At 40.9% G+C, this 26,190-nt stretch overlaps 1 protein-coding gene across 5 annotated transcripts in view; it reads right to left on the bottom strand.

The window, feature by feature from the left end:
• The window catches only part of TBATA (thymus, brain and testes associated), a 33,755-nt gene extending 7,908 nt beyond the window's left edge, over positions 1-25,847 (bottom strand). Inside the window, exons 1-7 of one of the 5 annotated variants that reach the window (XM_042456051.1) lie at positions 25,556-25,847; positions 21,495-21,772; positions 15,312-15,551; positions 11,865-12,026; positions 7,170-7,321; positions 4,225-4,389; positions 1,768-1,849 (exon numbers count right to left, since the gene is read on the bottom strand). In XM_042456051.1, the coding sequence (XP_042311985.1) occupies positions 1,768-1,849; positions 4,225-4,389; positions 7,170-7,321; positions 11,865-12,026; positions 15,312-15,531 (781 nt within the window). In that variant the 5' untranslated portion in view covers positions 15,532-15,551; positions 21,495-21,772; positions 25,556-25,847. Of the gene's footprint in view, positions 1-1,767; positions 1,850-4,224; positions 4,390-7,169; positions 7,322-11,864; positions 12,027-15,311; positions 15,552-21,494; positions 21,973-25,555 lie in introns of those variants that run through there. The other 4 variants (XM_042456053.1, XM_042456052.1, XM_042456055.1 and 1 more) reach the window with 4 other exon arrangements.
• Between the last annotated feature and the right edge of the window lie 343 nt (positions 25,848-26,190).

Genomic DNA, 26,190 nt, shown 5'->3' with positions numbered 1-26,190 from the left:
TAGGAATTCGAAGGCTTCCAGGCCAGCATCCATAGTTTTTGTGGTTTTTGTGTGGCTTGTGGCCATGTTCTAGAAGAGTTTCTTCCTGACATTTCACCAGCATCTGTGGATGGCATCTTCACTGAGAAATGCTGGTGAAACATCAGGAAGAAACTCTTCTAGAACATGGCCACATAGCCCAAAAAACCCACAAAAAACTAATTTAGGAATTATTCACATACTACAAATTGAATGTATGTATAAGATCAGTGTGTTTAGATACAATGCATGCTCATCATACAATGCATGCTCATCATACAGGTACACCCTACAATTCTGGAATAGGTTGTTATTCAGGGACTGTTAGGCCCAATCATTTCAGGTTTTTAGGCAAATTTGAAAGACACATCTAGGTTGTTTGTCTGGTCTTTTACAAGATTGGCTGCAGTGTCTTATGAACTATATATATGGCTGAAAACCTGGGTTAAATAATGTGTGGAAAAGTCTATGTTTTCTGTGCTTAGAAATGCATACTTTCTAATTTTTCGCAGATGAAAATGAGGACACATGTGGCTAAGCAACATCAGAATGTGATCAAGATGACAAAAGTTATTAATGAGGAAGTTAACTGAGTGCAAAGTAGTTGCATATTGAACTCAGTTTGCAGCAGGTGAAGTAAACTAAGGATAAAGGAGGAAAGTGGGAAGAAGAGAGAGGAACTGGGACATTGAAAAGCAGCTAGAAAAAATGGAAGAACAGAGAATTAATCAAGATTGTCCCTGCTAATTAGCGACAATTGGAGGATATTCAATATTATTGAAATATAATCTGAAGTTATATATGTTTCTTATTTTCCTTCCCCAACACTTTCCCCTCCCCTTCTATGTGATGTCTTTTTAGAGTGTTATCGCAAGAGCAGAAATAGACTCTCTTCTACCTGTAAAAGAGGTGTGGATGTTATAAATTCTACATTACAGCTGGGTCTGAATAAAATTAATCTAGCCTATATTAACCCTTAGTCTAAATACCCTAAAGGGCTTTGATACCATTAGATTTTGAAGGCTAAACAGGATCAGCTCTGGTTAATACGAGGATTGGAGACCACCAAAAACACCATGTGCTGTGGGTTATATTTTAGAGGAAGGAAAGTGAAAAAAACCCACCTCTGAGGATTCCTTGTCTAAGAAAACTCTATGAAATTCATGGGGGTCACCATAAGTCAACAGGTGTCTTGAAGGCATGCATGCACACAAACACACACACTGTGATGTAGTGACTCATCAAAAAGATCATAGTGCTAGAAAAAGCTGGATGCAGTAGGAAAACAGGAAGGTGGATTGATGCAGTCAAGAAAGCCACAGGCTTGAGTTTGCAAGGACTGATCAGGACTGTTAATAACTGGGTGTCTTAGTGGTCTTTCATTCATAGGGTTGCTATTAGTCAAAGTAAATGGAGGTGATTAACAACAACAAAAGATGTGGGAGGTAGAATGCTATTTTATCTCTTCTGTGTCTATATGCATGTGCATTTCTGTCTGTCTGTCCATCCAGCCATCATTCATTCTTCTGTGTCTGTATGTATGTGCATTTCTGTCTGTCTGTCTGTCCATCCAGCCATTGTTCATTCCATATGTACTCCAGTGCATAGGGTAATAGCCATTTAGCTAGAATTATCAAAAGAGGAAAAACAGAAGAAAATGGTTGACAATAAGTTAAAGGTAAGCTAGACTTCAGTGCCTGAGAACACAAGTGGCCACTTATCCTCTTGCTGGTTTCACATTCTGCTCACCTCTCTGACCTGCAGTGAGGAGCCATTGCTGAATAGCAGCCAAGGAGTCTGTCTGCAGGATCTGACACAGCAATTCCAAAATCTGTTGACAGAACAGCACAGTGTGGAAAAGTGTCAACATGATCAGGTCAGAGTGACATTGAAAGACAGGCAAATAGAATCAAGAGGATATATATATAGACAGGCTGTAGGCTTATCTTGATATTTTTCCTAATGCTGTGGACTTTGTGCTAAGTTGCCATTTGTTGCATGTTTGATAGAATCTTCTCAAATATAGTTCCAGGCAGGCATCAGAATCAGTAAGTTAATCAAGGCTGTGATAGGCTGCCACAACATAATCATTGAGTTTGGAAAACTTACTTTTTTGGTTTACAATCCCCAGAGTAATCTGGTAACTACAGCTGGAGTAATTACGGCTGGAGGTTCCAGTCCAAAAAGTAACTCTTCCAGGATCTGTTGCACCATGAGTGACATCATCCAGGCTGCTGTCTGGTCTCTTTCACATTGCAAAAATATAGCACTTTTATACTGCTTTAACTGGCCTGGATATATTCTATGACTCTTGGGATCTTAAATTCTAAATATCTTATAATACTATAAATCCCAGGGTTCTGTAGAATGCAGACATACTATTTAAAGTAGTATCCAAGTGCTATAATTGTGTGATGTGAAAGAGATCTTTGCAAGTTATGCTACTGACTTGTTTTGTAGAATGTTAAAAAGTTCCAAGGAAGGTGCTAGAAACTTTGGTTCATTTTAGGAGCAGAAATATAAATTAGGACACAACCTCTCTGATATGATGCCAAGAGTGGGGAACCATCACACTGTTTGGCACAGATCCACATTTGATTTGTGTTCCTGGCAGCAGATCACACATAGTGGCGTAAACCACACAATCTGATGGTACAACTTCGCAAGGCTTTATTTCTTCAGAACACAAGTGAGGGAAGCATAGCTACTGTCCCATCTACATATTAAACTGGTGGACCAGTTTCACTTGAAATTTATTGTTGCACTTATGTATTATGCTTTGTACTTTTTAAATCTTGCTGGTCATTGACCGAATAAAATATAAGTATGTATGTGAAATCAAAGGCTTTCATGGTCGGCATCCATAGTTTTTTGTGGGTTTTTTGGGCTATGTGGCCATGTTCTAGAATAGTTTATTCCTGATGTCTCTGAAGATGCCAGCCACAGATGCCGGCAAAACATCAGGAATAACATGGCCACATAGCCCAAAAAACCCACAAAAAACTATATATGTATGTATGCTAGAGCTCTGACCCTGGATACTCTAGCTTGGTGTAAGCAAGAAGAGATTTAAATACACAGGCAAGAGAGTTCAAACATTAAAATCCCTATCTGTCATCTTAGCTTATAGCATTCCACAACTATTAGTGCCAAAAGTACTCAGTGCCAAATTAGTGCCAAAAATACTCTGTGCAATATGAACTTCCTGGCAAAGTTGGCACAAGAATTTTTAATTGCCTGAAGATGGTGCCCTTTCCATTTAAAGTACAAGAGTCAACTAAACTGAATAATTGTTCAACATTAGTGATGGAAGAATATTCTCTGCTGTGCTTGAAGGCTGCCACCTAGGGGGTGCAGAGCAGGCTACATGGTATGCTGCAGTCTTTGTCAACAGGTTGCAGTATTTACCACCTAATGGCATGCCAAATCTAGCTAATACTTCTGACTTTATGTTTCAGTATTCACTCTACACACACATAGGAAGTTATGATCAGGAAGTAGCTATCTGAAATCAAGGACCTTTTCAATGCTATGGCTGCATTTGATATAATCCTGGTGTTTGTAGTTTGGTGAGGCATTAGTTCTCCCTGGCTAAGAATCCTAAATACACATTCCTTAACTGCAAATCCCAGGATTCCATTGGATGTTGTCATGGCAGTTAAAGTGGAATCATAGGACTCACATAGGAATCACAGATATCACTTGACATGTGAAACTAAATGTTTTTTAAACTGATAAGACTCTCCCATGTCTTCAATCCCCCCCCCCCCCCCGAATAACAGTTTCTCATCACTGCTCTGATCCTATATCTTACCATGATACTGTTTTAAACTATTTTCTCAAAGCATTTTCTTATGCAACATCAGATACTGGAATGTGTCTCTATATAAAAGCAAGAGAAGCAATGAGTATAACTTATTGCTCCAAATGCAGTATTATCAATCTGCTCTTTCTGTTGCTTAAACATCACATCACTCTCACTTTCCCACTAATGCCATACATAATTAGGTATGTTGTCTATCTGATACAATTTGTAATCCATTCTGAGCAGATATCTTATTTTCATTATTTCTCCCATTATTAATTTCCTAGCTCTTCCACTACTATGCCCATGAAATATAGCCTAACCTAAATTCTTATAATATTTTTGTGGTATGGAGTAAGGCAAGAAAAAGGGGTTTCTCCATTTCTGAATACTTCACTTACTATCAGTTCTTGGTCCTGAAAAATCATAGTAGCATCTTTACTCTTATTCTTGGCATTGTTCTTATGTGTGCAGCGGGATGAATGGCGAGTTATGGCTCGGGAAGGAGGTGGAATAAGACGTCCCGTTTCTTCTGAATACTGTGTCTCTCTCTGTGACTTCTCAGTCTTAAATACAACAATAGGAGGGCCATAAACCAGATTGACTGGAACAAGTGAGACCTGCAACAAAACTACTACTTCTGCTGATGATTCCAGGCACACCATTCCAGCTATCCCCAACATGGCAACCTCCAGGTGTGGTGCAATGCAGTTTCTACAAGGGCTGTGTCAGCTGGGGATGATGTAGTCCAGGAGAGGGAACCATACAGACATTGGGCTGCATATGGACTCCAGCTATGTATTCCTGCACAGGTAGGGGGTTGGATTAGATCATATTGGTGTACCTTCCAACTCTATGATCCTATTTGACCTCAAAGTCTTTTTTAACTCTCAAAACATTCCATTGCTCCATTCTTTATCAATAAATAAAGAAATTCACAATCTGAGGAATTTCTAGAACACAGTTCTCCTTTAAAACAAGTCATGCATCACCATTACTTGTTTTAACTCCCAAACCTTTTCTTCCTAAAAAGTGTCATTTTTGATTTCCTCAAAGTGTCATATCTGCAGATGTTGACGTGGACCCAAAATGGAAGCCTCCACTGACTCTCTGAGGTTGCTCAGCCCTGATTTAATACAGCATACTTGGAGGGTGCCTGGTTGAGGAAAGTTGGTTTGTTCCCTGTTGTCCTCGATTTTCTACCTCTCACATTCCAACAGGCAGCATTTCATGTCCACTGAACATAAAGTCTTCACTGGAGTGTTGTGAGATTATTCTTTCCCTGTAGGCTATTTTTGTGTTTTTGCAAACACTGGGGTTGCCCTGGAGGCCTGGAGATATCTCCTTTGTGTGTGTGTATGTGTTTCAAGTCATCTATCAACTTATGGTTACCCCTTGAATTTTCATAGTTTTTTGTATGCAAAGAATGATCAGAGATGAGTTTTTCCCCAGTTCTTTCCTCTGAAATATAGCCTACAGGACATGGTATTTGTTGGCAGCCTCCCATCAAAGTACTAACTAGCCACAGCCCTGTTTAGAATTACGATAATTGAAAAATAATTGTAATACATCTCACAGTGTAGAGGTTGGTCATTGCTCACCCTATTTACAGACTTCCACCAAAGACTCCCACCAAACTCATTTTTGGCATACCATTCCAGACTTGGTTGGAATGAATTACAATATTCTCTGTTTTCACCTACTTATAATATTTTGGAACAATTCTTTTGTATATCTGTTCCAAGTGTTTTAACCTCTGGTACAGTTTCAAAACTAGATGTCACTTGACCAGAGAGGATGTATGATGTGGTTAGCCTGTATCATGAGTGTAGCCATCAACCACAAAGCTTTAACTGAGAATGATTTTTGCTACAGTTGGAGCCAATGCTTCAAAAAGCAGTTGGGAATGTGGCTTTTTTGGATTACAACTCCCAGAATTCCTTGGCCTGCATGGATAGTGGCCATGCTGATTAGAGATTCTGGGAGTTCTAGTCCAAAAAGTAACATACTGTGGTTTCAACAATTTGTTCTTGTTGTAAGCATTCAAGTTGCTTTCACCTTATGGTGACCCTAAGGTGATTCCATCATGGAGTTTTCTTTGCAAGACTTGTTCAGAGGAAGTTTGCCATTGCCCTCCTATGAGGCTGAGAGCATGTGATTTGCCCAAGGTCATGCAGGGGGTTCATGGCCAAGTGGGGAGTTGCAGTCCAACACTAAAACCACTATGCCACACTGGCTCAACAACTAGATAGATAGTAAGTGAGCATCTTTCCTTCCCTGTATACAGTTCCTTAGTCTCAACTTTTGGAGTAACAAGCTACAGTGGTCCTTTTGGATCTTTGGGCTTCGGATTGGGGGTTGTTACACCCCTATTATTAAATAGTGAATCCCAGCTCAGCCATGGAGTCCACTGGGTGACTTTGGACAAGTCACACTCCCTCAGCTTCAGAGGATGGCAATGGCAAACTTTCTCTGTACAAATCTTGCCAAGAAAACTAATTGATAGGATTGCCTGTAGGTCAGAAATGTCTGGAAGGCACATGATGATGGCGGCAGCGATATGATTGTGGACACACTGAAGTATGGGGAGTTATCATCTGTTTTTGGCATCCATAGTGTGTCCTGAAACTGAACTCCTATGGATCTGAAGGGCCCACTGTACTTTCAACCACAAACTTGGAGGTTGCTCAGACCCTAGAGTTTCATCCCTGGTTTCTGTACATTGTGATGTAGATAGTTATGTGGTATAATGGTTAGAGAAATGGCAGCTGATAGCTCTGATGTCAGTGGGGCGATGAATCCACTCTAGTTTTTGGCTAGCTTTACTAGAGACAACCAAGGTGCTGAGCCTACTTCAGAATCAGGTAGAGCACCTTGTATAGCATCCTTGAATCATGGATTAAAATCTGGATTCACCACCTCACTGATATGGAAGCTGTCAGATGCCACTGGATTGGAGTGTTGGACTGGAATTTGGGAAATCCAGGTTCTAGTGTTTAAGCCATTACATTCATTGCGTGCACTTAGACAAGGAATTCTGTTTCACACCGATCTCTTTCAAGACTTTTATGAACGTAATGAGGAGGGAAGCTATATCTACTGCTTTAAACTCATTGAAGAAAAGGTGGGATGCAAATGTTACTAACGAACAACAAAGGTAAAAGTAACAGCAACTACTCCTCTACACTGGATCTATTTGTATGTTATACATCATGCTGGTCATCCCTGTGTATTCTTTTGAGTTTTTCAGTTACAAAACAAAATATTGTCATATCCTGAAAGAATCACCAACAAAATTGGTCTGCGGTTCTCCCACACTGTATTGTTTGGGTGTTGGGCTGCTCACATTCAATAGCAAAGCAGCCTCATGACCTTCAAGCACACTTCCCCTTGCTCTTCTACTCACTGTCTCCTTCTTCTCCTTCTTAGCAAAGGAGACAGCTGTCACTCTTGCAGCAAGCTCCCTCAGTTCCTCTCGCCATGCATCTGACAAAGAGCCTGTTTGTGAGACAAGGGAAGCGGGAGGAAGACAAGCACAAACACAAAAACAAACATTTCAAGGTTGGAGGCAGAAGCAGAAGGAAAACCAACCACAATGGCAGAGCGTAGATCTGTTAGCAAATTTCCACAGCGTACAGGAAAGAATCTTTATGCTTTGCATTTCTCATGTGCATATCTAAAATGTTTCAAGCCTGCACTTGAAGATGGTAACAGCCAGCTAGTGCTGTTTAAGAGTCAGCACAGTGTACTGGTCTGAGCACTGGACTATGACTGGAGACCAGAATTCGAATCCCTGCTTGGCCATGAAAACCCACTGAGTGACCTTGGGTAAGACACATGCTCTCATCCTCGGATGATGGCAATGGCAAATCCCTCTGAAGAAGCTTGCCAAGAAAACCCCATTGTAGTTTCATCAAAACAACACAGTGCTGTGTAGTGACTGAAGTGCTAAAATGAGACTTGGGACATCCACATGCTTGTCCTGACTGAGCCATGGAACTCACTGGGTGATCTTTCATCAGTTTCTCTCTCTTAGCCTAAGCCACTTCACAAGAGTTTTGTGGTTATAAAGTGGTGAGCCATGTATGCCATTTTGAGCTCACTGGAGGAAAGATGGGATTTAAATGTAAGTAATAAAACAAGAACCAGTGTAGTACAGTGGTTTGAGTGTTGGACTAAGACTCTGGGAGACCAGAGTTCAAATTCCCATTCAGCCATGGGAACTCACTGGGTGATCTTGGGGAAATCATACTCTCTCAGCCTCAGAGGAAACCCACTCCAAACAAATCTTGTCAAGAAAACCTCAATGATAGGTTTGTCTTAGAGTTGCCATAAGTTGAAAATGATTTGAAGGCATACAACAACAACAACAACAACAACAACAAACAAAGCTGTGAATGAAAGAGTCGTGCTATTAGGAATGGAAAGAATATTCACCATTACAGTTGGACTTTTGTATCCCCAGGAGATCTGTTCTGGACCCACCCACCCCCTCAATACCAAAAAACATGGGACCTGAAGTGCTGTTGTCCCTAACGGCGGCTTGATGTCCATGAACCTGCTAGCATGGTCGCATGTACGCGCCTCCATTGGGGACAGTGAGGCTTGCCATCTGCATATGCTTAAATTGGTGGATTGCAAGCCCGTGGACAATAGGCTCTGCTGTAGTTTCCTGGGTGAAAAATATGTTTCCCAACACTCAGGAAAACCAGCTGGGCAGACAGCAAAGAGGTGAAACATTTGCTCTGTTTCTGCCCTGTATTTACATTCCCCAAAGGGTTTCAGGATATTTGTTTGGCAGAAACACACACGGTTTCTGTGCGATATATGTATAGATGGGGTTTTTGCGCAAAAAAAAAAAAGTTTCCAGAAACGCTTTTTGGATAGTAAAATCACATGCCTTTTGTGTGTGTGAAAAAAACAAACAAACAGTTTTTTTTCAAAAAACAACAACAACCCTGTCTACTTCCAGAAACTGGTATGTGTGAACAAATGTAATTTTGCACGAAAAAACACAATTGTGATTTTTGTTCAAAATTTCTATATTGGTTTCTTTATACTGGCCTGCCAAGATCTGGCTTGAGCCTCTGGAGCTTAATTTACCTTCAATGCCCACATACATAGTTTTTAAAGTGTTGTAGCCTTTTAAAGTTTTTAAATTTCTTATTCTTACTATTTTTTTTTCCTGTTTAAGTTGTTTTGTTGTTTTAATCTGAAACTCTTAAATTGCTAATTGTTTTATCTGTATATCACCTTGAAGTCCCATGGTAAAGGGCAGGCTATACAACTTATAATAAATAACAATAATTAATAAATGGTAGGGTCAGCTCTGAGAGAGCTCGACAGTCAAAATATACAATGAACAGTCTCATATGAAACCTCAGTTGCTGGACTGTCCCACATCTCACTGTAGGGATGTAGGGGTTTAGAAATTTTGGAAGCTCCAACACCCATAAGTTTCACTTCACATTCTGAGCTCATGTATGAAGCTGACTTCCTCCAACTGGTGACCTCCAGATATGGTGGATACAGCTCCCATCACTCTAAACAGCATGGATAATGGCCATGTTTATTAGGGCTAATGGGAGTTGCTTCTGTGAGACATCAGGGAATACTGTTAAGCAGAATGTTCCATCTGAGTTTTCTGGCTGACATGCTAATTTTGACAGTGCATGGGATACTGATCAAAACGGAGACTGCATTCAAGAGATAAGAAGAAGACTGGGGACAGCCGCTTTCAGGAGCGCCAGATCGGGGCCGCAGCAACTGCATGCCACGGTCCCGATCCAGCCTTTCCAGGGGGCAAAAAGGAGCTGCAAAAAACAGTGCTGCGGCTTGGAGGCACTCCTTTGGTGCTGCAGCTTGGAGGCACTCCTTTGGCGCCAGAGGAGCACTCTGACACAACGCACCGTGCAGTGTGGCACGCAGCATCATGGCGCCCTGGGGGCAGAGCTGGGGTGCGCGCCATGTAGATGCTACGTCTCGACTTCACCCCCAGGTCAGCCTTAATGGCTGGTCTGCACAAGGCATAGGAGTGGGAAGGGCAGTCATGAAAGAACTAGACAATATATTAAAGAGCAAAGATATACAATTGAACACTAAAGATAGAATTATCCAAGCCATGGTATTCCCCATCACTATGTATGGACATGAGAGCTGGACAGTGAAGAAAGCAGATAAAAAGAAAATCAAGTGGTGATATGGTGCTGGAGAAAAGTGCTGAGGATACTGTGGACAACCAACAAGACAAACAAATTGGTCTTTGAACAGATCAAGCCTGGAATATCCTAGAAGCCAAAATGATCACACTGAGGCTATTATACTTTGGCCACATCATGAGAAGGCAAGACTCTTTTGAAAAATACAAAAATGCTAGGAAAGGTTGGGGATAGGAGAAAGAGAGGAAGACTGCACATTAGATGGTTAGATCAAATGGGGTGGTCACAGGCATGAATCTACAAGACTTAAGCAGAACAGTGGGCGATAGAGGGGGTCTGGAGGTGTCTCATCCACAGGGTCACCACGAGTCCACCTCGACTCAAGGGCAGTTAACAACAACAACAACAACAGGATATTTTATACCATGCAGATTTCTTTCTGGTATGTTGACATCTGGGTTATTGCAGAAATTCAATGTTCTCAACCTTGAACCTTTGGCAGTAATTTCTCAGTAGGTTCAGAAACTGTCCCACTCAGTCCAAAGAGTGGACTGAGTGGACTATTTCTTCATTCCAAGAAATAATCTCTCCTCTCTTCTCCTCCCTGATTTAACTGAGATACTGTTGTAATTACAGTGTTCTCAGGAGGCAAATTAATCATAAAGATATTTAATGGTGCAGTCTGTAGTTTAATTACACTGACAATACTTGTTGATTAGGATTAAGAAGCTAGTTTTCTTACAGAAGTATTCCCTGTGGCATAAGGACTGTAAAAGTTCAACCAGAGATTGCATAGCAAACAACAATTAGGGTTGCAATTCCTTTCAAATTTTGTTTTTAAAGATGACAGCTAGTAATTTTAGCAATTTCTTCCCACTGCAAGATAATCTTCAAAAACTGTGCAGATTGGGACTTATTCTGCAAAAAATTCATATGTGGTTTTTGGCACATAGTGCAAAAAATAAATGCCCACATGCAAATTTTGTCCAGAATAGGTCCTGTACTTCAAATATGGTTGTCAGGGATTTTCCTTTTCTGATTTTCCGACACTTGAGAAACATGTTTTCCAAGCATATTTCAAGTATTCTTTTCATCTCTGATCACACTAGATAGTCTGTGGGTTGAAAAAGTTGCTTTATTGGACTAAAGCTCTTAGAATCTCCTGATAACCATGCATAGCTACTAACTGTGCTGACCAGAGGGATTCTGGGAGCTGTAGTCCAAAAAAGTAACCTTCCCAAGCTCTTTTGTTAAATATGCCTACCAAAAATGTACAAAGCTAATTGAGAGAAAACATACATATAATGGTTCAAATGAGGACATAAACATTCACCCTCACGTTCCTATCAATAACATGATCTAAAGTATGTGGGTTTTGTTGCTTTTAGTGAGTCAGCAACAGTTCAATCTGCCTTATTTTACTGGCTATGAGCTCATGGAAAACAAGCATAACATAGGCAGAGAATCACTGGGTCAAATGGGGGAAAACAGCAGCAGAGCATGAGATGATAGCATGAAAGCAGAGTTTGGAAAAAATCATGGGATTTGTAATCCAAAGGTAACTTTTCCAACCTTTTAATAAAAGCATAACCTCCACCAGCTGCTTCTGCAAATTGTTCCCTCCCAATACTTTTTAAATGTTCTATATTTATTTATTGAATTTATTTCCCACTTTTCTCCCAAAGAATGGCACTTAATGGTAGATGACGGAACAACTATAACTACAAAATCGAAAGCTTTCTAGGGGAGAAAATGGCAGAGAGGTCTATCTAGATTAGAGATAGAGCAGGTCATCAGCCATGAGGAGAGCATCATGATTAAGCAAGTTTCTGCCTTGCATACAGTTGAGAAGACCTATTAACTAGTATGCATTATATACTAACCTACTGATAGCCTAGGGATTGGAAGAGGCTGTGGATCTCCAATGGGCCTCTGGATTCCAAGAACCCCCAAAACATGTGTGTGAAGCTGACTTTTTATCATTGGATGAGGTGGAAGAATGGTCCATTCATCATTAACTGTGCAAACAGGAGCACCATTCAAGCCTGGAAAAGGAAGAAACGTTAACTCTAGGAAGGAAACACACTGTAAAATTAAAGCTTGGAAAAATTCCTTTTGCAGGATTATAACTCCCAGGGAACATGGTTGAGGCAGTTCTGGCAACTGTAGACAAAAGGGGAACTTTTCCAAGCTCTGTCTACAGAGCTTGAATTAGAATCAATCTTGAATTAGAATCAATGAACTTGGGGCAAACCCATTAGGAAAGATTCAGAAAAGACATCACAAAATTGTAATTGTACAATTGTTGCTATTTGAGTCAAACCCTTTCCCCCAAAATTTTCCCTATCTTATTTACTCCCTTAGCTGAGAGAACAGATGTATATTTGCGAGGGAAAGAAAATATTTAATGATCCTGGGTAGAGAATGAATCCGTTGGTTTCTAACATTATTGCTCAGAAACAACAGCATATTAAAGCATTACACATATTCACTTCTGAAGTATGTTTAATAGATTTTATTCTACTTTATCTGAATCAAAATCAAGATAGCTCAGCCTCACAAACATCCCATTCTAACCTAACTGCTAGCAAAGTAGTGATACAACACTGTGGAATTTCCTCCTTTCTTCTTCTTCTTCTTCAAATTCAATGTTTTAAAAGAGTTATACTGTATAAAGCCATACAAGAAGCATAGAGTGTAACAACCATGCTTGAACTTTTCTGTATCCCCTTAACAAGATTTTTTCCCTGAGGTGAAGCAGCAAATGTTGACCCTGCAGAGTCAAGGTATGTAATCATAGAATCATAGAGTTGGAAGAGACCGCAAGGGCCATCCAGTCCAACCCCCTGCCATGCAGGAAATCCAGATCAAAGCATCCCCGAAAGATGGCCATCCAGCCTCCGTTTGAAGACCTCCAAGGAGGGAGACTCCACTACACTCCTAGGAAGTGTGTTCCACTGTCGAACAGCCCTTACTGTCAGGAAATTCCTCCTAATGTTGAGGTGGAATCTCTTTTCCTGCAGCTTGCATCCATTGCTCCGGGTCCTAGTCTCTGGAGCAGCAGAAAACAAGCTTGCTCCTTCCTCAACATGACATCCCTTCAAGTATTTAAATAGGGCTATCATATCACCTCTTAACCTTCTCTTCTCCAGGCTAAACATCCCCAGCTTGCTAAGGCGTTCCTCGTAGGGCAAGGTTTCCAGACCCTTCACCATTTTAGTCGCCCTCCTTTGGACATGCTCCAGTTTCTCAATGTCCTTTTTTAATTGTGGCGCCCAGAACTGGACACAATATTCCAGGTGGGGCCTGACCAGAGCAGAATATAGTGGCACTATGACTTCCCTGAATCTAGACACTATACTTCTATTGATGCAGCCTAAAATCACATTGGCCTTGTTAGCTGCCGCATCGCACTGTTGACTCATGTTCAACTTGTGTTCTACTTGGACTCCTAGATCCCTTTCATATGTTGTCTCCTTAAGTCAGGTGTCCCCCATCCTATATCTGTGCATTTCATTTTTTTGCCCTAAGTGCAGTACTTTACATTTCTCCGTGTTGAAGTTCATTTTGTTAGCTGTGGCCCAGCTTTCTAGTCTATTCAGGTCATTTTGAATTTTGATCCTGTCCTCTGGAGTATTAGCTATTCCTCCTAATTTGGTGTCATATGCAAACTTGATAAGTATTCCCCCAATTTTTTCCTCCAAGTCATTGATAAAGATGTTGAACAGTACTGGCCCCAGGACAGAGCCCTGTGGGACCCCACTGGTCACTTCTCTCCAGGATGAAAAGGTGCCATTTGGGTTCAAGGGTACTCAAGTTATTTTACTTCCAGGGCAGAAGATCCCATAACACCTCTTCCCAAGGTATAAAAATACAATAGCAAATTAAATAATGAAATCACTGCAAGCATATTTACTCAGAAGGGAAATCTACTACTGTCAGTGACTCATACTACCAGTAAACTACAAAGCTAGAAAGACTTTTGGGGGCTACAGTTCTGATTCTCCCAGCCTGCACAGGCAATGTCAACATATTTATTTACTTTATTTATATGCCGCCTTTCTCCCAGGATGGGGCCAAAGGTGGCTGCCAGCACAACAAATTAAAAACCTTTACAAAAAGTTTTAAAACCAATTTAAAATAGCCACATTAAAACATTACTAAAATGATTAACAATCTTACAAAAATTAAAAACAGATAAATCATACATCTGTATTAAGAACCTTCTCTGCTTGACCATTAAAAGCTTGCTTAAATAAAAATGTTACTGCTTGCTGGAGAAAGGAAAGCAGGAAGGGGGCCAGCCTAACCTCCCATGGAAGGAAGTTCCAAGGGTGGGAGCAGCCACCAAGAAGGCTATCTCTCATGTCCTCACCAAGCGAGCCTGGAATGACGGTGGAACTGAGAGAAAGCCTTCACCTCAAGATCTTAAAGCTCTAGCAGGTTTGTATGGGAAGATACAGTCTTGAAAATAGTCTGGTCCTAAGTTGTATAGGGCTTTATAGGTCATGACCAGCACTTTGAATTGTGCCCAGAAATTAACCGGTAGCCAGTGAAACTGTTTCAACAAGGGAGTTATATGTACCCTATAACAGACCCTAGCCAACATTCTGGCTGTGTGCTTTGAACCTGTTGAAGTTTCTGAACAGTTTCCAAAGGCAGCCACATAATCTAAACATGTATCATTGAAGCCAGGTCAGATATGTTAAGGAATAAGCACAGCTGGAACATTAATTTTAGCTGTGCAAATGCACTCCTGGCCACTGATGAAACCTGGGCAAGCCTGAGAATTCAGAAGGAGCAAACCCCATTCAGCATAGACAGAGTCCCTTTTGTCCTATCTGTCTTTTGACTGACCAGGAGCATTTCTGTCTTGTCTGGATTAAATTTCAATTAATTAAACTAAACTAAAAACTAAACTAAAGCTAAAAACTAACTTTCCAAAACTTCCAAAAACTAAGGCCCTAAACAGACTGCCACTTTGTACCGGCCTGGGCCCGAAGTAGGACTGCGGTAGGGCAGAGTGGTCACATGCTCCCAAACCCTACCATGCACCATGGCCGCCATCTTGGTGCACCGCTGTTTACATGGGGCACACCATGATGTCCACTATGTGCAGTGCCCATGGCATGGGGCATGAGGGTGTCATCATGGCATATGAGTGCTCCAATGGTGCCCCTTCTGTGGTGCAAAAGGAAGGTCCTTTTTCTGCCGTGCTCAGGCTGCGGTGTGTGGTTGCTGTGGCCTGCTTCCTTTCTGCCCGTCTGTCGAGCTCCTAATTTTCCTAAGGTCTGAGATTATGCACAGTATTTGCAATTTTAAATACTTACCTTGGATATGAGTCACTCGTTGAGGGTGGGGATTATGCCGAGAGAAGAAAGAGTGATGGCTGAGACTGCCAAACCGAGCAGTGTTCTTTGAATGAGGCCTCAAGGCCTGAACACTGAACCGAAGGGGGGTGTTCAAGGCCATGTGCTTAAATTTCCCAGCTAAAACTGTGATGTCCTTGCCTTTGAAGGGGCTGGGCACTGGACTTTTCAACTTCTCCATTTCCTCTTTGGTAAATATGTCTAAAAAACAAAATAAGAACAAAACATTTTCCATGTATTAGTTACATGCATATCTCACCTTCTTCCAATGAACTCAAAACAGTATACATAGCTTTTACTCTTCCTAGCATTAATAACAAAAAACAAAAAACAAGTATACACCTTGGATCCAACAAAGGATCCTAAAACTCATTTCTTCTAGGAAAACAGTGACATGGTATTTCTCATTCCTGGGTTTTTCTTTACCAAGCAACTGTAAATTGCACTGATTCTAAAGAACAGTAGGATTATTAACACTGATAAAAGTTTAATAACACAATTATCATGAGTTTTTGGTTTGGGTTTTTTTTTTTTTTGCATTTCTCCTGCGCTATAAAATAAATAAATAAATAATCAATAGTCCTGACTCTTGAACTTACCTGAAAGGCTGCTGTCAAGTAAAGTGTTGTAAGAAAAAGAATGCTATGACTAACTTGCTGTAACAGTTTCATATAGTAGATGTTAGCTGTATATATATATGAAGAAAGCAAGCGATGTGGGGATGGACCCTAAGACGCATACAATTTTCAACAAAATTGCTGAATAATTGAGAAAATTAGCCATTTAAGAACTTCCTGTAGCCTGACTGTTTTGAAAGGTGACCTGGACTCTTGATCATATCACTTAGATCATATTTTGAGGACTCACAGAACTCTTTGTCTTCCAGGCTTGTTTGCTGAACGTTCCTTGCAAAGAACCTTGCACAGTCAGCATTAATAACAGAGATACCATTATGAGGAACCACTGAAGCATCAGAGTTGTCCATCACCTCACTGCTTGGGTAAGATTTCGACACAAAATTATAGCATCAGAAACATTGCACCAGCAGTTTTGTTTGGAACACAGATCTGTGCATGTTGCTACATAGGTCATGCATGGGCAACATCATGGGTTGTGCAGAAATCAACAAGTACAGTAAAATGTTATGGTTTTAAACATTAGTTTGTCTGACACAGATGGACAGGGGTGTGCTGGAACTATTAGAAATGTTAACTTGATGTAATTGCATCTGAATGCAGTTTACTACTGATGCAATTACAATGTCTGTCAAGCTTTTCCATGTTTTTTTCCAAACAGGAGTTTCCCATTCTGTTTAGAATGTTTTTAACTTGTTTTAAAATGTCAGCATGTTTCATAAGTTTTCAGATTTTAAAAATTATTTCTACATTTTTAGATTTTTAAAATTATTTGTTACTGTTTCCCCCCAAAAATGTTTTAGAGTGCTTAAATTGATTTTATTCTATGTCATCCTAAAACCTTATGATATAGGAGTGATAGAAATAGTTAAACAAATAAATAGTTAAATAAATGTTCATCTAAGTAAAAAAAAAAGAAGCTAATATTATATATACCAGTCTTCCCTACTACAGTGACTCTTCCAGGTGGGTTGGACTGCAACTATCATTGCTAATGGAAATTTTAGTCCAACACATTTGGAGAGCAACACATTGGAAGTAGCTGTACATCTCTTTCTTTAACCAAGGAAAGATAATGCACTCCTAATTTAGGCATATACAGCCAGGTGTTTTTTCCCCCCCTCCACAGCTGGAAAAAAGGTACAACTAGCTTAAATCGCAATTTGAGTCATGGTGTAATAGTTTATTTGAGTCACGGAGTAAGAATTTCAGACCTTGGCATTTATTTTGGAATCTGGTTTTTGGCTCTCTCATGCCAAGTACTGTAATATCCAGCACCATATTCTAAACAGCTGGAAAAGATCCCCTTTGAAAATGTGACATTTCTCCCTTCTTTATCACTTTAGAGCAGTGATGGCGAACCTATGGCATACGTGCCAGAGGTGGCACTCAGAGCCCTCTCTATGGGCACATGTGCCGTCACCCCAGCACAGAGTTTGCCAGAATTTGTTACTAGAAAGCCAGAGGGACATGGCACTTTGCAATAAATAAGTGGGTTTTGGGTTGCACTTTGGGCACTCGGCCTCTAAAAGGTTCACCATCACTGCTTTAGAGGTTTCTCACTGGGGCTCTGACATCTACTTAAGACTGAATCACAACCCTTTTTCATTTATAAATCAATGCCATGATTCATCTGAAGTTAGACATTGTGAAATTTCATTTATTTCAATCAGAGACATATAGAGGGGGCTTGTAGGGCTTGCCACTCCTATTCCTACAATTCCCAGAATTCCATAGCATGGAACCATGGCAGTTAAAGTGGTGTCAAACTGGATTATTTCTGCAGTGTGGATACAGCCATAGAATAACAAGCCTACTAACAGTCAATGTAACGCAAAGAGGATAAAATGTTACAGGTTATTTATTAAATTATGTTAATATTTATTTAAGCATCCATAATTGTACAGTATATGCTGAACTTGAGAAAATTACTTTTTGAACTACATCACCCAGACTCCACAGCCAACATGGCAGCTGTAGTTCAAAATGTAAACTTATTAAGCTCCAGGCATCCAGTTTGTCCTGTTCAGCAGGAGCAGGCAGAGAGAAGAGCAACAAGTAATTATTACAGAATTATTATTATAGGAAGTAATCAAGAATGGATTTTTGTGTGGAAAGATTGTAATCTTAATTCACTTCTGGGATTCAAAATGAATACTAGGGGTCAGAATTCTTTAATTCTAATGGTATATCTTTTGCACCAGGCTCTGGTTGATGCCTCGCAAGGCTCTAATTAAAAAATTACATTCGTTTCATAAGAATGTTGTTGTTGTTGTTGTGTTTGTTGTTATTATTATAATTATGGGTGTAGAAATTTGGAGACTGAAGGAAAATTTCATTGGGACACAATTCTTGTTCGAGGGACATACCTTCATATAGCTACCCGCCGTAGCTATACCTCTGAATTTATTTATTTATTGATGTTGTTATGTGCCTTCAAGTCATTTCTGATGGCATTACAGATCTTCAAGGTGAATGGAAGGAAGTGATGGTGAACTAGGGACTGACAGAATAAGTGATCCTGTGGAGGATCAGAGAAGGCTTTCTAAAGAGGAATGAATTTTGAGAATTGGCAACAAGAGGAGAAAGTGTGCATTGTGCATAGTATGCCTTTTGTGTCCACAAGGTTTGCTATACCCTCATTCCCAAATCTGGTGAGAAAGGTTGAATTTGTTTGCTCCAAGTGGCCCTAAACACCCTTCTGCCTCTTCAAGCCTCTATATGCTGGGTTGCCAGATATGTAGGGGCATTTGGGGAGACTTCACCTTTGCCAAGGTGGGATGGGTTTCTGAATACTCTTCAAAGGTAGCCCCATTTAGTGTGTGTTGTTGCATTTGTTGTTGTGTGCCTTCTAGTAATTTCTGACTTATGGCGATCCTAAGGCAAACCTATTGTGGGGTTTTCTTGGCACTTTTCTACAGAATGAGTTTGCCATTGCCATCCTCTGAGATTTTGACTTGCCCAAAGCCACCCAGTGGGTTTCAGGTCCAAGCCAGGATTTGAACCCTGGTCTCCAGAGTCTTAGTCCACTGCTCAAGGTACTACATGACACTGGCTCGTAGGATGGGTTACACTACTCCAAATGGACTGTTATTAAGGCATGTATCACCTTGACCACATACGATGTCTCAAAGGACAGGTGTAGTTGGTACACAAGCTTTACACATACAAAACCACTTCTGGCTATGGCAGGAACCTGTGGCTCCAGTTTCAAAGCTGAGCCCAGGAATATGCCCAAACTGCAAACCTGTGACTTCAGGGGGAGCGTAACCCCTTTTCCCTGATCTGCCTTTCGACAGACCAGGAGCACCTCTGACTTGCCTGGATTCAGTTTTGAATTTTTCGCCCTCATTCAGTCCATTAATGATGACAAGCACCAGTTTAGGACCTAGATAGCTTCCTTGGATTAAGGTGGAAAGTAGTAGCAGAGTTGAGCGTCATCTGCATATTGATGGCATCACACCCCAAAACTCTGAATGATCTCTCCCACCAGTTTCATGTAGATGTTAAAAGCCATGGGAGACAAAACAGAGCCCCAAGGGACCCCCCACAGGCCAGGGAGGCAAACAGGAGTCTTCCAGCACCAACATCTGGGTTCAGCCCTCTGGGAAGGAACAAAACCATTATAAAACAGTGCTTCTAATTCCCATCCCAGTGAGGCAGCCCAGAAGGATACCATGGTATCCATTTACGTATCTTGTGTGTGTGGGGGGGAGTTATTGGGGAAAACCAATGTATTTGGGAGTGGATAGGTTAAGCCCTTTTACATATATGGTACCCCAGTGTAGAGCAGCCCCCCATTCGTATTCTTTAGAATAAATAGAAATAAATATTTATATATTGGGATTTAACACAGCATATAGTTTAATCCAGTGGAACAGAGAAACTATTGGGATGAAATCACAAGCAGCTTCTAGCCTAGATCAGTTCCTCTCCAGTGAAAAGTTTAGTACAGTGGTCCCTTCTTTTACGTAGGGAATCCGTTCCGGACCACCACCCCCCGCGTAAAAGAAATTGAGCGTATGCTTGGGCCTCATTAGAAGTAATGGGGCTCATGCTCGCGGTGGTGTGATGGTTAATGCACCCGTGTATGACGCAGGCACACTGTATTCTGGAAACCACTTTTTCTTTTTGAAATGACTATGAGAGCCAGTGTAGTGTAGTTGTTTGAGTGTTGGAGTACAACTCTAGAGACCAGGGTTCACTTCCCTGCTTGCCCATGGAAACCAACTGGGTGACTTTGGGTAACTCATACATTCTCAGTCCTAGAAAACTCCATGATAGGGTTGCTATAAGTCAGAAACGAAGGGTCACCATAACTCAGAAATGGTTTGGAGGCATACAAATACAGTACAATAGAAACCACCCTTTTATGTACTAAAAACAGATTTTTTTAAAGTGCTCTCAACTTTGGGAGGTTTGTTAAAATGGGTTACTGTCATAATCACCACCCTGTAGGTCCTTGGTGTATGCAAGGCTGGATGACCATTGTTGTAGTTGGAACAAATGCTTCAGGGCCCTTAGGGAATAAGGGGCCCATGCCACTGGTGGGACACACACACAAGCTTCTTACACCATAACGTTATATTGAAAAAAGTACTCTGTATATATCTTCTCCCCTATTCCATCCACACCCCCAGTTGTTAGTAGCATTTACCACCCACTCTGGCCCCATTTCCCACCAGCTACTGAAACTCTAGCCTTTCAAATAAAACACCCACACTCCCAAAAGGAAAAGTGGAATTAAGGGGGAAAGGTGATACTAGTTAATCAAGCAGAATGTGAAACAAAAATACTGTACATACTATAAGACTATAAGTCAACTTCATGTGTAAGTCAAGGGCGGGTTATGGGCCCCAAAATATGGATTTTGATGTGACCTGTGGATAAGTCAAGGTTAAAACTTAGGGACATGAACAAAGGATCTAAAGATGAAGCAAAGGAAAACAATGCCAAAAAACTTACAGAATTCAAGCAGGCATGTTTGTGCTCATACTAAATTTGAGCTGGATGAATGAGAGAATGAAGGTGAGTCAACACTTCCAGAAGAGATCACACTCTTATCTTCCACCAGGGAATGATTCCTTTTTAAAATAAGAGTTAAAGTACAGTACTTACATTGACCCGTGGATATGCCGACTCAGTTTTTGAGGTTGATATTTTGATTCAAGTTTCTACAAATACATGAGTATATACAGTATATATTTGTGAATCAAAGGGGACACAGTCTGCCTCCATTTCTAATTAAAATGTTTAGAACAAAACATAGTGTGTGCACTTAAGTGTTTTATGTTCACGAATACAACCCAGGGCATTTACTTAAATCAAATGTAGGAGGTAGTACAGTACGTAATTTTTCTCCCCTCCCTCCCCAGCTGTCCACTTGTCAGAGTTATTGTTTCTAATGGTCTGCACAAGATAATTTGGCTTCCAGCAGTGGCATCTGAACAAAGAAAATAATAAATGCCGGGTGTCACTCTTACACAATATTTATAAAGGAGCTACTCACCATTTAAACTGTTGCTACAGCCATGGGAGACAGGAGTGCTTTTTCCCTTCACTAGTGTCTGGTAAAAGGCTGCAAAATAATCTCACTTCTGTACACAAGAAAAGCCTGCCTTTTTTGTTCCTGATTGTGTCAGAGTTGCTAGGTAACTCTTTCTCTTGACAACAGCCATGGATTTGCTCTCCCCTCCATCTGCTCCCCTTCTCAGAGCTATAGCCCTTGTCCCACGTCAGTCAACTTCCAGAATCAACTTCTGGTTTTCTTGTCAAAACAGCCAAATTCTAGATTGGAGAAATTATTGGGAGAATGTTTCCCTTAGAATTTGTTTCAGCCATGTATAGAGATGAGGATGCATCCTGATGAAGATATTTTCTGCAATTATTTTGTACCCTTTCCTTATAAAGTCCACGTATGTTTACACTGTTGTTGTTATGTGCCTTCAAGTCATTTCTGACTATACGGCCAGTATGGTGTAGCGGTTCGAATGTTGGACTATGTCGCTGGAGATCTTGGCCACATAAACCCACTGGGTGACCTGGGGCAAGTCACACTCTCTCGGCCTGAGGATGGCAATGGCAACCCCCCCCTGAAGAAAATTGCTAAGAGAAGCCCATGAGAGGTTTGCCTTAAGGTTGCCATAAATCAGAAATGACTTGAAGATGCACAACAACAAGAATAGTGATAATGTACACCACTACAGAGAAGAGCACTTTAACATATTTCAGCTAACTTTTTATTCACAATGAATATGCACATGTGAAATGACACAATCAGGAAAAGTAAGCCTCATATAAGTAAACAAAACTATTTTGAAGCTTCTGGAGACCACCTGAAGGCTTCTTCCGAAATACATCCTGGGATTACTTTTTTCCCCTTTCATTAACCTCTCTTTTCCTTATGAATTACATTTTGCTGGCCAAACTTAGGTATGATCTATGATTTTTAGAAAAGGTTGGGGTAGCTGTTGACAGAGGCTTTCCCCCTTTCTCTCTGTTTTTCTGTTCTAAATTGCTCAGTAAGGGATTCTGCTGTTTACCTTACCTATTGCGTACAGATACAGAAGGCTACAATAGGATTGTCTAAAGCAGAATCCCATTCTTTCCCAGCTCAAGTTTTATTTCATTGTTTAATGCCGATAAGATGCTGCAATCTGACACTTTCAGTCACAGGCCTTCAAATCTGCCCACAGTAAGCAGTGCTAATATCAGTAGTACAAATAATATAGCTCAAGCTACCTAGGAGCTCAAATAATGTTATACTATACCCTAGGAAGTGATCTGATGCTGTTTAGAAAGACATTACTGATGTCAGCATGGAAAATGAAAATACAATAGCTTCAAAAGATTTAATCATGCAACAGGTATATGGGATACGTTTTCCAATTACACCTCCTCCACAAGATAAACCTCTCTCCTAACTAAATTTACAGTAAACCCATTAAATATATTTAGACTTATCTTCTTAGTAAATGTGCATAGATTCGATCTATATCAGAAAAAGAGTTGCTTGTTCCAAGTAACACACGCATGACTAATTGTGTTCTTTCACACTATACAGTTTTAACATTTTGATGGCATTTTAATTCCATGACTCCACCCTATGGAATCCTGGGATTTGTAGTATCATGAGTTGGGCCCCATATAGACAGGCCAAAATAAAGCTGCTTCGAGTCACTTTGGAGGTATGCTGTTTCAATGATGCATTCATCCTAAGAGTCTGGAAGCTGCGCCAAAGCCGCGCTCTAGTCCTTAGGACTGGATCATGGCTTTGGCACGGCTTCCAGACTCAGCACGCATGCATAATTGAAACAGCATACCTCCAAAGTGACCCGAAGCAGCCTCATTTTGGCCTGTCTGTATGGGGCCATATTTAGACTTCATCTGTGTTCTAGTCCCTTACCAACGCACCAATCCCAGGATTTTGCTGGATCCAGATACTGTAGTTAAAGCAGTATCAAAATCCAAAATCTACTTGAGTGTGAGAGACCTTGGACCTTACAATTTAATCTCTGTTCACTGTTCACTTTTTAAATTCTTTTTTAAAAAACAAACAAACAAAGGATACGAGGCTTTGAATTATACTCTGTCTGCAGTACTTGAGGGTTATCTACAGCTCTTACAGGTGAGGGGCTCTGTTACATACTATGGGGGCCTCATATGTGTGCCAGAACTGCTTACCAGGGATGCAGAAATGCTTGTGTATGTGTTTAGGATTAAGTTCCAAATATGCAAATAAGTCTCCAGTAAATTTTATAGCCTTATCACATGTGAAAAGAAAGCAGAAATGGAGCAGGAGAGAAGCAGCTTTCTCCTTGCCTCTGCCATCATAGCACTTCGATTCCCTTCCTGAGGGAGATTGTCATAAAAATGTGCTTTTTGTGACACTGGGAAAATCCGTTCAACAAAAGGCATGCTTTTACAACTCTTCCTTGTTTTTCCTGAACTCCTCAATTTCTCCCCTGTTGGAGGACAGAATTGTATCCCAGCCCTCTTAAACCAGCCTGCCTCTCCACCCCAGAGATGGTGGAGAACATTATCCCATTGGCAATATTATGGTGGCTGCTAGTTTAGCGAATGGAATGTGATGAGGATGCCATGGGGTCAGTTGCAGTAAATGATAGGTTTCAGACCCAAGTCTGGAAAGAAGCAAACAAAAACAAAACAAAACAAATCACCTTGTTACAGTGTGAATCACTTTCCCCTTTTCTATAATGCCATATTTGAGAAATGCTATATAAAGATAATAAACCTGGGTAAACCTTAAAAGGAGCAAAGGAGTGCAGGGGAAATATTTAGGAGATTTCTAAGGGACTGTGGGAGCTGTTCGATCCTCACCTTCCCAAACTATTCAGTTTTGGCCTCATTCACACTACATAATAAACTACTTTTTGAGATGAACTGATGAAGTGATTTAGCGCCGAACAGATGTTCATACCATTCACTTTGATCAAATCTGCCCATTTCAATTTCCTCCACTTTGCGTTCACATTTAAAATAGGATCGAATCAAAATGGAGGTGCACCACAGGCACGACCATATAAAAGCTAAAAACACTTCTAGAATGATAAAGCCATATTTCCTACTCAAAATGGATGACATTTTGAAATTCCTCCTGGAACAGAAGGTTGAAGTGCTCTAGAAAAGGAGGAAGTAACCAGGTGTCCTCCTTTTCCACCTACATTTCAGCCTCCTCCTGTCTAGGAGGAATTCCAAAATGTCTTCCATTTTGATTAGGAAACCTTGCTTTATATTTCTAGGAGTGTTTTTAGCTTTTATATGTTGTAAAATCCTCCATTTTTGTTTTGAATGTCAAACATTTTGTAGTGCCTTGTCCTCCTTTTGTGGTTAGGACATCTGCTCACCCTGAGAAGGAATTCCAAAATGTCCTCTATTTTGACTAAGAATGAATTTATCTTTTTAGGGAGTTTATAACACGGGAGGGAATCTGCCAAATCCCATGTAGAAACGGGATTTAAATCCACAAAAGCAGGATCATTTTCAGATGCATTGAGCATTAATCCGAAAATAACCTGCACAGAAAGTGGACAAATCCCGCAAAAATGGGATCGTTTTCAGACACAAAATCCTGAAAGTAAAAAGTGGCCGATTTTGTCCACCTTCTGTGTGGGTTAATGTTGGATTAATGCTCAATGCCCCCAATGTATCTGAAAACGATCCTGCTTTTGCAGGATACTCCCAGAATTTAAATCCAATTTCTGCATGGGATTTGGGCACTTAGGGCCTGAACAGACAGGCCAAAATAAAGCTGCTTCGGGTCACTTTGGAGGTATACTATTTAAATGACACACACGCATCTTCAGAGGCCAGAAGCAGTGCCAAAGCTGCACTCCAGACCTATGGAGCGTGGCTTTGGTGCGGCTTCCGGCCTCTGAGGATGCATGCATCATTTAAACAGCATACTGTACTGTACCTCCAAAGTGACCTGAAGAAGCTTGATTTTGACTTGTCTGTTCGGGCCCTTAGCCTCCTGTGTGGTAAACTCCTAGGAGTGTTTTTGGCTTTTAGGTGTTGTAGCATCCCCCATTTTTGTCCTGAATGCCATACATTTTGTGGTGCATCATCTTCCTTTGTGCTTAGGACACATTTGGTCACTCTGAGCAGGAATTCCAGAATGTCCTCCGTTTTGACTAAAACGCACAGATCTATCATTCAAGGAGTGTTTTTTGGCTTTTATATGTTGTAACGTCCTCAATTTTTTTGTCTTGAGCCGCGTCACACATTTTGTAGTGCCTCGTCCTCCTTTGTGCTTAGGACACACATCTGTTCGCCCTGTGGAGGAATTTCAAAATAGCCTCCATTCTGACTAAAAAAGAAGCATGGATTTGTCTTTGTGGGAGTGTTGTTTTTAGCTCTTTTGGTGGAACAACGTCCTCCATTTTTTGTCTTGAGTGTGTCACACATTTTGCCACACATTTCGTCCTCCTTTGCGCTTAGAACACGCCTCAAACAAAGTAAATAAAAAAACATAAACATAAATAACGTGGACCCTCTGAGGATGGCCTGAGGCCCGAGGCCAGAGGCCAGTCCAAGGGGGGAGACCTCTAGGCTGAGGGCGCTGCGAAGGCAACTAGGCCGCCTTGGAGGCCTCCCGAGGCCTGAGCCTACTCGACTCTCCTCGGTTCCTGCCCAGACCAGGCCGCAATCTCAGCCGGCGCCAGAGAGAGCGCAACTGAGGGCTC

This window comes from Sceloporus undulatus, chromosome 3, assembly GCF_019175285.1.
Source record: "Sceloporus undulatus isolate JIND9_A2432 ecotype Alabama chromosome 3, SceUnd_v1.1, whole genome shotgun sequence".
Taxonomy (NCBI): domain Eukaryota; kingdom Metazoa; phylum Chordata; class Lepidosauria; order Squamata; family Phrynosomatidae; genus Sceloporus; species Sceloporus undulatus.
The sequence above is the reverse complement of the archived record's forward strand: the minus strand, read 5'-3'. Positions and strand labels throughout refer to the sequence as shown.